This window comes from Cucurbita maxima, unplaced genomic scaffold (assembly GCF_002738345.1).
Source record: "Cucurbita maxima cultivar Rimu unplaced genomic scaffold, Cmax_1.0 Cma_Scf00032, whole genome shotgun sequence".
In the NCBI taxonomy this organism is placed as follows: Eukaryota; Viridiplantae; Streptophyta; class Magnoliopsida; order Cucurbitales; family Cucurbitaceae; genus Cucurbita; species Cucurbita maxima.
This window is the reverse complement of record NW_019272048.1, coordinates 2,199,664-2,211,024: the sequence shown is the minus strand read 5'-3', so window position 1 is coordinate 2,211,024 and position 11,361 is coordinate 2,199,664. Positions and strand designations below refer to the sequence as shown.

At 38.6% G+C, this 11,361-nt stretch overlaps 2 protein-coding genes and 1 long non-coding RNA gene across 3 annotated transcripts; all 3 read left to right on the top strand.

The window, feature by feature from the left end:
* The first annotated feature begins 1,058 nt into the window (after positions 1 to 1,058).
* Positions 1,059 to 8,490, top strand: LOC111467028. The gene is made up of 11 exons (XM_023111796.1): positions 1,059 to 1,492; positions 2,490 to 2,614; positions 3,206 to 3,650; positions 3,876 to 3,991; positions 4,554 to 5,328; positions 5,471 to 5,926; positions 6,093 to 6,281; positions 6,474 to 6,704; positions 7,035 to 7,383; positions 7,488 to 7,671; positions 7,763 to 8,490. The coding sequence occupies exons 1-11, from the start codon at positions 1,229 to 1,231 to the stop codon at positions 8,253 to 8,255; spliced, it is 3,627 nt and encodes a 1,208-aa protein (XP_022967564.1). The 5' UTR covers positions 1,059 to 1,228; the 3' UTR covers positions 8,256 to 8,490.
* Positions 1,516 to 2,486, top strand: LOC111467077. The gene is made up of 4 exons (XR_002714483.1): positions 1,516 to 1,739; positions 1,904 to 2,050; positions 2,142 to 2,244; positions 2,418 to 2,486. It is a non-coding gene; the product is annotated as an uncharacterized LOC111467077 (long non-coding RNA).
* Positions 8,491 to 9,250: 760 nt separating the features above from the next.
* On the top strand, positions 9,251 to 11,361 carry LOC111467045 (UDP-glycosyltransferase 74E2-like). Its single transcript, XM_023111825.1, has 2 exons — positions 9,251 to 9,969; positions 10,553 to 11,361. The coding sequence occupies exons 1-2, from the start codon at positions 9,316 to 9,318 to the stop codon at positions 11,276 to 11,278; spliced, it is 1,380 nt and encodes a 459-aa protein (XP_022967593.1). The 5' UTR covers positions 9,251 to 9,315; the 3' UTR covers positions 11,279 to 11,361.

The window sequence follows — 11,361 nt, the reverse complement described above, 5'->3', positions numbered from 1 at the left end:
AAATTATTTATAACTTATTAAAAATTTTAAATTAAATAAATTCTTGAAGAATCAAAAGGAGCGTATTTGTATTGTATTGTTCGTATTCTCGAATTAATAATTTTTTTAAGATCGTTCAAAAAACTCGATCTACTCTATCCAATTCAATCCATACCGTTTTACATTGAGTTAGATTGAAAATTTTATGAATGTTAATTTTAAAATATATATTTACTCATAAATTATTTTTAAAAATATATTAACAAATAAAAATATCATCATAATTACAATAATATTTTATAATAATAAAATGTTATATCGGATAAAAATGGGAATATAATATTTGCGATGTTGAGGTAATCTCTCTTGACTTTCTCCCATATTCTTTGTTTTGTAAGGAGATTTCTTACCTCGTTTGGAGCCTGTTTGACTCCATGTATGGGAACCCGGACCCACCTCCACAGATTAAATAGATGTCTCTAACATCCAATAAAAAGTTTTGAAACTTAAAAAATAAGGTTGTGAGATTCTATATCGGTTGAAGAGGAGAACGAAACAATTTTTATAATGGTATGCAAACCTCTCTCTAACGGACGTGTATTTAAACTGTGAGGCGAACAATGATACGTAACGAGTTAAATTAGACAATATCTAAGCGGTGTGTTAATGAGAATGTTGAGCCCCTAAGGAAGGTGGATTGTGAGATCCTACATCAGATGGAGAGGAGAACGAAACATTTCTTGTAAAGGATGTGGAAACCTCTCTCTAATAGAGACTGACGGTGATATGTAACGGGTCAAATGAATATTGCAAGGACTAACAATATCTACTAACGATGACTTTGAGGTGTATTACGGGTGGAAGGAAGACATGAGAAAGTCAAAATTGATACAAATGGGTTTGGGTCAAGAGAATATAAAAAAGATTACCGTTGGGGTCAGGGGGTGACGTGGCGTGAAATGGAAGGCCCAGGTTGGAAAAGTTGACACTCCTCAACAAAGACGACTCTTTATTCGTATATATAAAACTAAATTTAAAAAAAAATAAAATAAAATAAAAAATATATAAATAAAAAACACACGCTTTCCTGATTCGCAATCCCAATTCCGCTTCCCCATTTTTTCTTCTCCTCTTTTTTCCTTCATACTCCTGCAAAATTCTCATCCTCTCCTAATTCTGATCGCCCTCCTCTCCGCCGCCGCCGACGCCGCCTTCCTGATTCTTCTGATTCTTATCATCGTCGCTGTTCATGGAAGCAGGAGTTGATACGCCTTTTCAGACGGAGAGAGGCGGGATGGGGATATTGGTGGACCTTTCGTCCGGTGATGGTCTCCTTCCTTTCTCTTCTTCTTCTTCCTCTTCTTCTTCTTCTTCTTCTTCTTCTTCTTCTTCTTCTTCTTCACCACCGAGAATTCCGAAGCGGCTTCGTCAGAGACTTCTTGTGGAGTGTAAGTCTCCCAGTACTGTGGAGGAAATTGAGGCTAAGCTTCGTCATGCTGATCTTCGTCGTCAGGTCCTTAATCTATTCCTACTCTTTCAAATTGTTCTTTCTTGTTTCTTTCTTTTCCTTTGGTTTTTGCGTACTGGACGTGCTGGATTTTTTAGTTTGTTGTTTATTGCCTGAATTCTAAATTCAAGTGTTTCTTCCGTTTCATCTTGCCGATTGATATTGAGTGGTTGGGACTTCTGTTCTTTAACGTCGCACTAATCAAGGATTTTGTTTTCTTTTTACGTTAACTTAATAAGAGTGACTTTCAATGGTATATTTTACCTTTTTTTTTTGGTATCTTGAACAGTTCGCTTTCATGTTTAATTTGGGTGTTTTTTTTTTTTCGATTTCAACTTTTATCCGTTTTTCCTCTTAATCTGTTGTGTAATTTAGTTTTGAAATATTATCTTAGAAGACTTCATGACTCTCCTGCAGTCCTATGATCGGAGTTCCCAATGATTCTTGCTAATTCTTTTCTCATCAATTGCCCCTATTTTGTTTCCTAATTTCTTCTCCCCATATCTGGAGTTTTAGTGGTACTTTTTTTCTTCATTCTTTGGTTTTGGACGGTCGGTAGGAATGGTTGGTTCCTTCACCTTTTTGGGGTGGTTTGGTCGGTTCCTTTCTCTCAAATAAGCTTTCTTCTGACTTCCGCTTTTCCTTTTTTCTTCAGTTATGTTTTTTTTGTTCTTGTGCGTTTAGAAGGAAATTTTCTTGTTGTTGATTAATCTGCTTCGTTTCCCTCGAAACTGCTGGCTGGAGGGCATTTGACAACGGTATAGCAGAAGAAAGAATGCACAGCAATTATGTTTGTTTTGTTTTCGCTAATCATATTTTTTTATTGTCAGTCTTATTTCCACTATACGTTTGATTTTCAATACTTTTCTTCTTTACTCAATTTATTATACCGATTCCTTTTCTTCCCTTTTCCTTTTTCCGGCGATACAAGAGGCAGGGTGCTTTGTACTTTTGGTGGGAAACTTTAGACCAACTGCAATTCTTCTTTATTTATTGAGTGCAGCAACACTATGAGAAGTTGTCCAGCAAGGCTCGACCGAAGCCGAAAAATCCATCACATTTTTCTTCTCAGGAGGGAAACCTTGGACAGCGGCTTGAAGCAAAACTCCTGGCTGCAGAGCAGAAGAGGTGAACTAATAAATATTTTCTCAGAATTTTATTAGTACTTGTGCTTAATGGAAAAGTCATTGGCAATCCGTATATCTGAGATCATCATATGAAAGCCGTATAACTTAGGCTATACGCCAACTATTCTCACATATTATTATACATCCAAGGCAAGCTCAGACTTTTGGATAGGGACTGCTGCAACTACTATGTTGCTGAATGAGATTTCTCTATCTTAGAGAAGGCTTGGCTGGCATTGCGTCTTTTCTAGTAGTATTAGTTTTTTTTTGCTATTACATTTGTGGTGTTTGAATCCTCTATTTTGATCTATTTATCATTCTTACTCCATACCTTTCTGTGGCTCTTCTTCTGAATTCAAGTTCAGATTATTTGGACTGATTTAAATAGGGATGAGGTTATAATTTGCGATAATTGAAAGATTCTTTTTCTGTGTTAATCCTGGGAATCTTTGTGATATTTATTTATCCATTGATGACAACTTCCATGGTTTTAATTGTGGTCTCCATAATATTATTTCTTGGAGAGTGATAATGCTGATGCATCATACACTGTAAGCTTTTCAAACTAAGTTGGTGATCTTTAATATGACAGGTTGAGTATATTGGCTCATTCTCAGAAGCGTCTTTCTTTGTTGGATGAGGTACGACAAGTTGCTAAAACTGTTGTGGAGATACGTAAAGAGAAAGAGCGTGAGAAGCTTGGGAAAGAAGTTGCAACTCGGGCGCAACAAGCTGAGGCCAATAGAATGCTTATGCTGAAGGCTTACAGGCAACGAAGGGCCTCACTGATGGAAAGGTCATCTATGTCATTGGTAAGAAAGATGGCTTGGGAAAATAAGTACAAGGAGCGAGTGCGTGCTGCAATTTCTCAGAAACGTGCAGCTGCTGAGAAAAAACGGCTGAGTTTGTTGGAAGCAGAGATAAAAAGGGCACGAGCTCGAGTGTTGCAGGCTCGACGTGTGGCTAAGTCTGTATCTCAACAGCGTGAGCTTGAGAGGAGGGAAATGAGGGATAAGTTGGAAGATCGAATGCAAAGGGTATGCATGTTTATTTCAATTGGAATTACAATAGCCAGTCGCATGCCTTGGATTTATGTGTATCATTCTCATTCTTTCTATGTTTTGGTAGATCATGAGATTTCATTTGGAAATAAAATAGTAGTCACAGTGGATTTTGCTTTTTCCTACTGATTTAGTTCTGATCACATTTCTTGGGTTTGTCAAGTATCATTCTCATCCTTGTGATGTTTGGTGGATCATTAGGCAAAGAGAAAGAGAGCAGAATTCTTGAGGCAGAGAGTAAGGCCAAATATAGCTACTCGAGTGACTAGAATTAGGATGCACAAACAGGCTGACATCCTATCCCGAAAATTAGCAAGGTATTTTAGCTCTTCCCTGCTTTCAAGATTCAAGTATGAATTAATTATTCGAAATGTTTTCCTACTGTTACTTCGCTTTCATATTTCTATTTATGCTGTAAGATAAACTTTATGTCTTCATGCTAAATTTAAATTTCTTTGAGGATGATTGACCATGCTTCCCCGTCTCTGCTTCTAAAGATAGAACCCTTGTATAATTTGATTACTTTATGGTTTGGGTTCTATATAAACTTGATACGATAAAATATTATCTGCTTCTACATTCTTTCTTTTACAGGTTGATATATGTTACCTTCAATACTTCTTATTTAGTATCATTACTATTGTTCTTTGCCCCTTTGCTTGGGGATTGGAGATTTGGGTATAGTTCTTGCTAGTCTTAATCTGAGGTTAAATCAGCATCATGTCTCTTAGTTTTGCCTGCTGAATCAGAGAGTGGAACATTTCTTTTTCCATCCTTAATAGAGACTAATAATCATACTGCATATGCCTTTAAATATGGTTCTATTGATGAATTAAGAAATATATTCCCTTGAAATGAAACTGTATTTTTCTCCTTTAGGTGCTGGAGGAGATTTCTTAAATTGAGGAGGACTACTTTAACATTGACTGAAGCATACAATTCCTTAAAAATTAATGGAAAATCTGTCAAGTCAATGCCTTTTGAGCAGTTTGCTGTTCTGATTGAATCAAGTTCTACTCTCCAAACTGTTAAAGCATTACTTGATCGGCTTGAAAGCCGCTTGAAAGTTGCTAAGGCTGTTGCTGCTACAAGTTATCCATCTAATTTTGAAAATATTGATCACCTCCTCATGCGAGTTGCTTCTCCTAAAAGGAGGTCTAGTCCAAGTTCTTCTTCAAGGAGCAGAAATACAAGTAAAGTTGTTATTAGGGAGGTGCCTAAAAGTATTTCTAAACCATCCAGATATCCAGTTAGAGTGGTCCTTTGTGCTTATATGATACTGGGTCATCCTGATGCTGTTCTTAGTAGTCAGGGAGAACGTGAGATTTCTCTGGCCAAGACTGCAAAAGAGTTTGTCAATGAGTTTGAACTATTGATAAAGATTATTTTGGAAGGGCCAATTCAGAGTTCAGATGATGAATCAGAATCTTCACCAAAACAGTGGTCCTTCAGATCTCAGCTTGCTGCATTCGATAAAGCATGGTGTTCTTACCTGAACTGCTTCGTAGTGTGGAAGGTGAAGGATGCACGAGCATTAGAAGAGGATTTGGTGAGAGCTGCTTGCCATCTCGAATTGTCTATGCTCCAAACTTGCAAGTTATCAGATGGAGGAGATAATTCTCTTACGCATGATATGAAAGCCATCCAGAAGCAGGTTAAGCCTGTCTTGTTTATTGGAAGTTTACATTTAAAAATTGACAAGGATTTGTATATTCTAACATTGTTAAACTGCAGGTAATTGTAGTTTTGACTGCACATCTAGGAATTGTATATTTTAACGGGTATTTGTCAAACAGGTCTCTGATGATCAGAAACTTTTACGAGAAAAGGTTCAGAACCTTAATGGAGATGCTGGGATTGAGCGTATGGAAAAAGCTTTATCTGAAACACGATTTAAGTACTTTCAGTCTAAAGAAAATGGAAACCCTCTGAGTTCACCAGTTACACAGTTTATATCTTCACCTATATCCAACTCAGACGGTCCTTCCGTTTCAAGATCAGATGTCGGGAGCAATGAGGACAAGTATGTCAAGAGGCCAGCTCATGTAGTCCGTTCTTTGTTCAGGGAAGATCAAATGATGGCTAAACCAAATGAATTATCTGAATCTAGTAGAAGCATTCCTGAAGGTCAGTTAAGGTCTGTTGGAGACTTGACCACTGAAAATGAACTTTTATTAAATGAGTTTCTCCACCAGCAACATCCATTTTCTGACAGTTTGGACATGATTGAAGAAGATCGAAACAGTATCCAGGTTCACATGTTTTTTCTGATTTTTGTGATCTTTAGAAATCATTTTTTAACGTCTTTATCTGGTTATATTTAAGAAATGCAAATCTTCTCTAAGGGCCTTATCTCATACACTCAACCTGTTATTTTTCTCTTAAAACGTGTTCACCTTCTCCGTTCGTCCTTTTCAGGTAAAGTTGAGAGAAACAATGCAGAAGGCCTTCTGGGACGGCATCATGGAATCCTTGAAACAAGGAGAGCCCAACTACGATCGGGTGATTCAGCTTGTGAGAGAGGTCCAGGATGAACTTTGCAATATGGCTCCAGAGAGCTGGAAGCAGCAGATTACTGAAGCCTTTGACATAGACTTTCTTTCTCAGGTATTAATCATCATACTCATGCTTGGATACTGCTGAAATTTTTATCTTTAAAATCTTTATATATATACATATAAATATGTATACATGTATACATTTATATATATACATGAGATAGCCATGTCAGGGAACATGTATAAATATATATACATGTATAGATTTATATTTTTCTTTTCATTTTCTGTCCTTTGGAAGATACTCAAGTCAGGGAACATGGATTTGGGCTACCTTGGGAGGATTTTGGAGTTTTCATTAGTCACATTGCAGAAGCTCTCCTCTCCTTCAAAAGAGAGTCAGCTGAAGGCTAGTTACGAGAGTTTATTTCAAGAGTTAACTGAGATATGTCGTCATACTGAAGATAAGTCGAAGAATCCAAGCGAGATTGCCTTGATTAGAGGTCTGCAATTTGTCCTGGAGCAGGTTCAGGTTCGTTCCGTGGTTTTTAATTTCTTCTCCCTTAGCTCTTTCGATTGGAGAGATTAAAATGTTTTTTATTTGATACATAATCTCTTTCTTCTCGTATAGCAAAAAAATTATTTATTGGGAGGGTCATAAGAAATCAACTTTATACCTTCATTTCGTCATCAAACCTCTTCTCCCATCCAAACTCTCTTAATCAGTCAAACAAGCAATTTGAATAAGGATTATGAATAGACCCTTATCTTAGCCATACCCGTTTGATTGATATTAAAGTCGAAGTCGTTTCATTAAGTCAAATTGTAGCCACAAAAGTTAACTATTGCACTTCAATTGCAGGTGCTCAAGCAAGAGATAAGCAAAGCTCGTATAGAAATCTTGAAGCCTATTTTAACCGGATCCCATGGTTTTGATTATCTTAGAAAAGCTTTTGCTAACCGATATGGGGTCTCATCTGATGCCAATGCCAATCTGCCAAAAACAATGCAATGGCTTTCATCTGTATGGCATTGCAAAAACCAGGAGTGGGAAGAACACAAAAACTTGGTATTATCATCGTCTGTAGTTTCTGAGGGATCATTGCAGGGTTGTAACCATATTCCATCGACCCCTCTAAGAACCGGTGGAAGTATTGCTCACCCGGGGAATTCAAGCCAACAGACTTATAATACTGCCAGAGAAAATGCAGGTGCTGACAACTGAATCCATTGATTCGTTTTTTGTTTAGGATCCCAATTATACCCAAGTTAGAACCTGATTTCACTTTTTGGCTGTTTATTTGTTTCTCATTAGATAACGAACAACCCGAATGTGGTGGACGAGAATTGGATATAGCTATCAGGCTCGGACTTCTGAAGTTAGTTACTGGTGTGGCTGGCGTAACACAAGAAGTAGTACCAGAAACATTTAGTCTTAACCTTCGTCGGATAAGATTCGTTCAATCCGAAGTTCAGAAACTAATTGTCATAACAACAAGGTAGAGTGGGGGTCCGTAACTTGAATCGAAAAGGGTCGAGAACAGGAATTTTTCATCCTGTTCTAATGACATTTGCCTTTTGTTTTTGCAGCATACTTGTTTGCCGGCAGATCCTCCTGAGCCATGGAAGTTCAACAATGACAACTACAGACATAGAAACTGCAGTTTCGAATTGCGCTCAACAGCTTTCAAACATGTTAGACCGAGACGAAAATGCAGGAAGCGAAGAAATTACCGAAACAATAGTTAAATTCACAGGAGATGGCAATGCAGAGGTAGAGGTGCTTCAATCACAGAGGGTGGTTGTGAATCGGATGATAAGGAAATGCTTGCAGGCAGGGGACGCCGTGTTTGAAAAGGTGTCGCGTGCGATTTACTTGGGAGCGAGAGGAGTCGTTCTCGGAGGAAGCGGAGGGACCGGAAGAAGATTAGCAGAAATGGCTCTCCGGCAAGTCGGAGGGGCAGTGCTAACAGAAAGGATGGTGAAAGCTGCCGAAGTTTTAGTAGAGGCAGCCAGTGTATCAGTTAACGTTCATGAAGCATGGTACGTTGATTTGGTTAATTTGATTGACTGTGAAATATGAAGAAATGGGATACATTAGTGTAAAGAAAGAAGAAACCACATTTGTTGTATATAAAGTAGTGTGTAAAAAGAAGGAAAGAATTGTGTTTGGTTGCGGGTTTCACAGTTGAAGCCGCGCGCTGTGTCTGTGACTGTGTAGTGTTAGAGATGATGGTGTAAAGATGGTTTGGTGTAATTAATGGACTGTGTAATGTGACGTGGTGTTAATAATAAAGGTGTATTTATTAGTCTTTTAATTGGACTGACTTGCACAAGGTTAAGTTGGTTTACTCTTTTAACGGGCCAATCGTTGGGCCGGCTTGATCCGACGACCCGAAAAAGTGAAGGTTCAAGCTCGTTCTAAGTCTTAGTCCTAATGAACTTAAGACACGATTAGGGGGTGCATGAGAATGCCGAATTAGAACTAATATAAAGCGAGGAGTAGGTAGCGTGATCATGTTGCAGGAAATGCACGAGAATGCCGAATCCAGATTTTGAAACTTGATTCGAATCCTAGGCATGGGTCGTGACATATATTATATATTATAAACGAGTAGCGAAGAAGGGAAGAAGAAGATAATGAGAAGATGAAGACAATGAGTAGCAAAAATGGTGAGTAGCAAGTCTAGTGCGAGAAAGAATGGGACGAAGAGCGAAGATGAAAAAGTAAAGCTATAATAGCATATATGCTCAAAATGGATAATTTTATACCATTACGTACAATCACTCGTTCCTATCGTTATAGCATATATGCTCAAAATGGATAATTTTATACCATTACGTACAATCACTCGTTCCTATCCAGTAGCATTAAGGTTTTGTCCATATGTGTTCAAAATTCAATAAAGTGGATTTCAACCTCACCTTGAAATGATGTTCCATTAAAAGCAATAGCTTTCAAATCATGTGCACAAGTGGAACAACCCGTTTCGACGGAGAATTATCACCCAACGTAAGAGCATTTGTAGCTATAATGTTCGTTAGTGGAACAACCAATAATTCCAAACCTTATCTTTACAATCCAAAGCAAGGCCAGCTTTATATTTCAACTTTGAGTTACACTGGAATCCAAGATAAGACTCATGGGAAGCCATGGAAATGAAGATAAGGAAGGTAGAAGAGTTCATGTAGTAGTGGTTCCAACGCCAACCCAAGGCCACATAAACCCACTTCTCCAATTCTCCAAGCACCTTGCTCATTGCGGTCTCACCGTAACGTTCCTCGCCGTCTTCACCAACGTCGCCGCCATCGATCTACCAGCTTCAGTCACCCTTCAACAAGTATCTGTATTACCCTACGACGGTACCGACGCCGAGACTCCCAAAGCCATTTGGGAACGGATCCAAACTTCCATACGTTTACATCTCATAGAACTCATTGCTCGGCATGAAAATGGCAGCGATCGAGTTGCTTGCGTCGTGTATGACTCCATGCTGCCATGGATTCATGATGTTGTAAAAGAGCTTGGGGTTCTTCCTGCTGTGTTCTTCACTCAGTCCTTTTGTGTTAATGCAATTTATTATAATGTCCACAAAGAATGGATAAATGTTCCATTGCAACAAAGCTCTGTTTGTTTGGATCATGGATTTCCTGTTCTTCAGCCATACGACCTTCCATCGTTCATTTTCGATCCTTCGAAATACCCATTTCTCCTCTCCCTTGTCGCCGATCAATACTCGCGGTTGAACGATGATGACTGGATCTTCATCAATACTTTTGATTCTTTGGAATCGCAGGTAAATGGGCTAATAAACTTGAGCGAGTAGAACAATTTATTAATTTATATAGTAACTTTTGTTAGTAGACTTAGTAGAACACGTTACTAATTTAATTCTTCTGGCAGTGCCCTTGTGGGCATGTTCTTCTCAGAGTCGGTCTAGTTTAATTGAAGTCAACTGACTCACATTGAATACGGGGTGAGTTTTTACCGAGCTGATCGCTTGAGTCTATAGGCTACATCTCCTATCTACTTCTCTACAAGTTCGACTTCCTTCTTCCTTCCGACCGGGTCAAGTTTTTAGGTTGTTTAAGTCGGTTGAGCCATGTTAGGTTGATCATTTAGAGTGATCTTCAATCAGGGTCCTCGCTCCCTTCATAGTTCTTAACTTGAGGAGAAAGTTTAGGAAGCTAGTTAGTGTTTTCTCTCCTATAAATACTAATGAAATGTATGCTCATTCCACACCAATAGAACCACAAAAGAGAATTGAAAAGCTAAGTGCTTAAGATTACTTGTTTCGACATATTTCGATCGTGGACAAATCCAACCATATTGATATGACTATGGATTTGTTTTTTTTTTTTTTTTTTTGAATTTACTAGGAAGGTGAGTGGATGAGAAGGCAGCTGCCATTCAAGAGCATTGGACCAATGCTTCCCTCCTTCTATTTAGATGGAACGTTGCAAGACGACCGATACTATGGACTGAGTTTACTCGAATCAAACACGGATTCCACCAAGAGTTGGCTCGATTCAAAAGACGATAGCTCAGTAGTTTACGTGTCGTTCGGAAGTATGGTGGAAGTCAAAAAGGAGCAAATAGAGGAGTTAGCATGGGGGCTAAAACTGAGCAACAAATTCTTCTTGTGGGTTGTGAGAGAATCTGAGATTCATAAGCTTCCTCCAAGTTTCATGGAGGAGACAACTGAGAAAGGATTGATAGTGAAATGGTGCCCGCAAGTTCAAGTTTTGGCTCATAAATCGGTGGGATGTTTCGTTACGCACTGCGGGTGGAACTCGACACTCGAAGCGTTGTGTTTGGGAGTGCCGATGGTGGCGATGGAGCTGTGGTCGGACCAACCGACGAACGCTAAGTATGTGGAGGATGTGTGGAGAATTGGGAAGAGGATGAGAATTGAGGGAGATGGAATTTGGGGAAGGGAGGAGATAGAGATGTGTGTTAATGATGTTATGGGGGAAGAAGATGGTAATGAGATTAGAGAGAATTTGAGGAAGTTGAGGGAACTGGCAAAAGAAGCCATGGATGAAGGTGGGACCTCCAACATTAATATTAATCATTTTGTTCAACAACTTATGAGGAAGACATAACTAACAAAGGGTTTTTATTACGAACTCATGTTTTTGGTTCAAAGATGAAATTTTTAACGATCGATCTAGATCAACTTTGTTTA

Excerpts from the sequence above, each read along its gene's own strand:
- LOC111467028 (XM_023111796.1), top strand. The coding sequence starts at position 1,229 with ATGGAAGCAGGAGTTGATACGCCTTTTCAGACGGAGAGAGGCGGGATG. Across the intron at positions 3,651-3,875 it reads TGGAAGATCGAATGCAAAGG|GCAAAGAGAAAGAGAGCAGA; the intron begins GTATGCATGTTT and ends GTGGATCATTAG. Across the intron at positions 6,282-6,473 it reads ACATAGACTTTCTTTCTCAG|ATACTCAAGTCAGGGAACAT; the intron begins GTATTAATCATC and ends GTCCTTTGGAAG.
- LOC111467045 (XM_023111825.1), top strand. The coding sequence starts at position 9,316 with ATGGGAAGCCATGGAAATGAAGATAAGGAAGGTAGAAGAGTTCATGTA. Across the intron at positions 9,970-10,552 it reads TTGATTCTTTGGAATCGCAG|GAAGGTGAGTGGATGAGAAG; the intron begins GTAAATGGGCTA and ends TGAATTTACTAG.